This window comes from Mitosporidium daphniae (genome assembly GCF_000760515.2).
Source record: "Mitosporidium daphniae strain UGP3 chromosome Unknown contig-369, whole genome shotgun sequence".
Taxonomy (NCBI): Eukaryota; Fungi; Microsporidia; genus Mitosporidium; species Mitosporidium daphniae.
In genome coordinates this window covers 1-1,040 of record NW_013546435.1, presented here as the reverse complement: position 1 = coordinate 1,040, position 1,040 = coordinate 1, and the positions used below count along the sequence as shown (strand labels likewise).

General features: G+C 40.2%; 1 protein-coding gene across 1 annotated transcript; it reads right to left on the bottom strand.

The window, feature by feature from the left end:
• Positions 1–567: 567 nt before the first annotated feature.
• Positions 568–1,040, bottom strand: DI09_369p10 (uncharacterized protein; the record flags this gene model as incomplete). The annotated part of the gene is made up of 1 exon (XM_013382389.1): positions 568–1,040. A coding segment is annotated over one exon (473 nt), but the record flags the coding sequence as incomplete, so codon positions are not given.

The window sequence follows — 1,040 nt, the reverse complement described above, 5'->3', positions numbered from 1 at the left end:
TGGGTAGTGTATCAAAATCATGTAAACGCGGAAAAAAGGATAGCTCAAGTCGATCAACAACACTTGCGTCTCAGGATGGTAATCTTGAAGTTTTAACGAGTGTTGAAGCAAATGCGATCAAAGGTGAAAGCTTGCCTAAAATTGATGGCAATTCAGCCTCTGCTCGCCACACTGGCCTTGTTTGGACTGTAGTGGGTGGAATCTTCTTCCTTGTTTTGGAATTGCTTTGAGATTAATGACTGATGCCAATCAAGCTGATACGAATCAAGAACGCAACATGCATGTCCAAAGTGGCCATTAATTTAATTAAACTGAAAATATGACATTTTAGTAAATTTTTTGTCGGTTTTAATAAGCTTTTGGCAAACTTTTGGTTTGACACGTCCTTTCTTCACGTCCTTTCTTCACGTCCTTTCTTCACGTCCGTTCCAAAATTAATTCAAATTTGATAACACGGATAAATAGAACGGCTAAACCAATCCTAAATAAATGCAGTTTTGATTGCATGTTGCTAGACAAGCATCATATTTGAGTCGATGCTGCGAGCTAACCCAAACCCAGGAGGATTTAATGATGCCACTTTATCCCCAATATCCAAGCGCATTGGGATTTCGGGTTAGAAGATAAGTGCCCAAATAAAACAGACCAAAAAGAAACACCAGACAAAAGAGACCAAATACCCCGAATGAAAGCGACGACCGCGCTTTTAGAAGGCGCCATGCCAAAGTTGAAAAAGATTTGCGAAAAAAATTGGAGTCTTGCCTTGATGCCGCTATGAACTAAAAGGGTTTCCTTTGTCACCCAGTCTTCTAAATTCTTGTTCCAGCAAATTGAATGTTCAGGAATGATGTAAAACATAAAATTATCTGAAAAAAATACATGAAAGACCCCGTTCTGGTCCCTTGTACACCTGGCTATGTGTGGGGACGAGGGAGCAGAAGAAGCTACTACCGATGTTTCAGAAAACCAGTGCATTGAAGAATTGAGCTGTTCCTTTCTGCTTTTCTTGCCAATGGAATGGCTTTTAAATGTGATGGGGC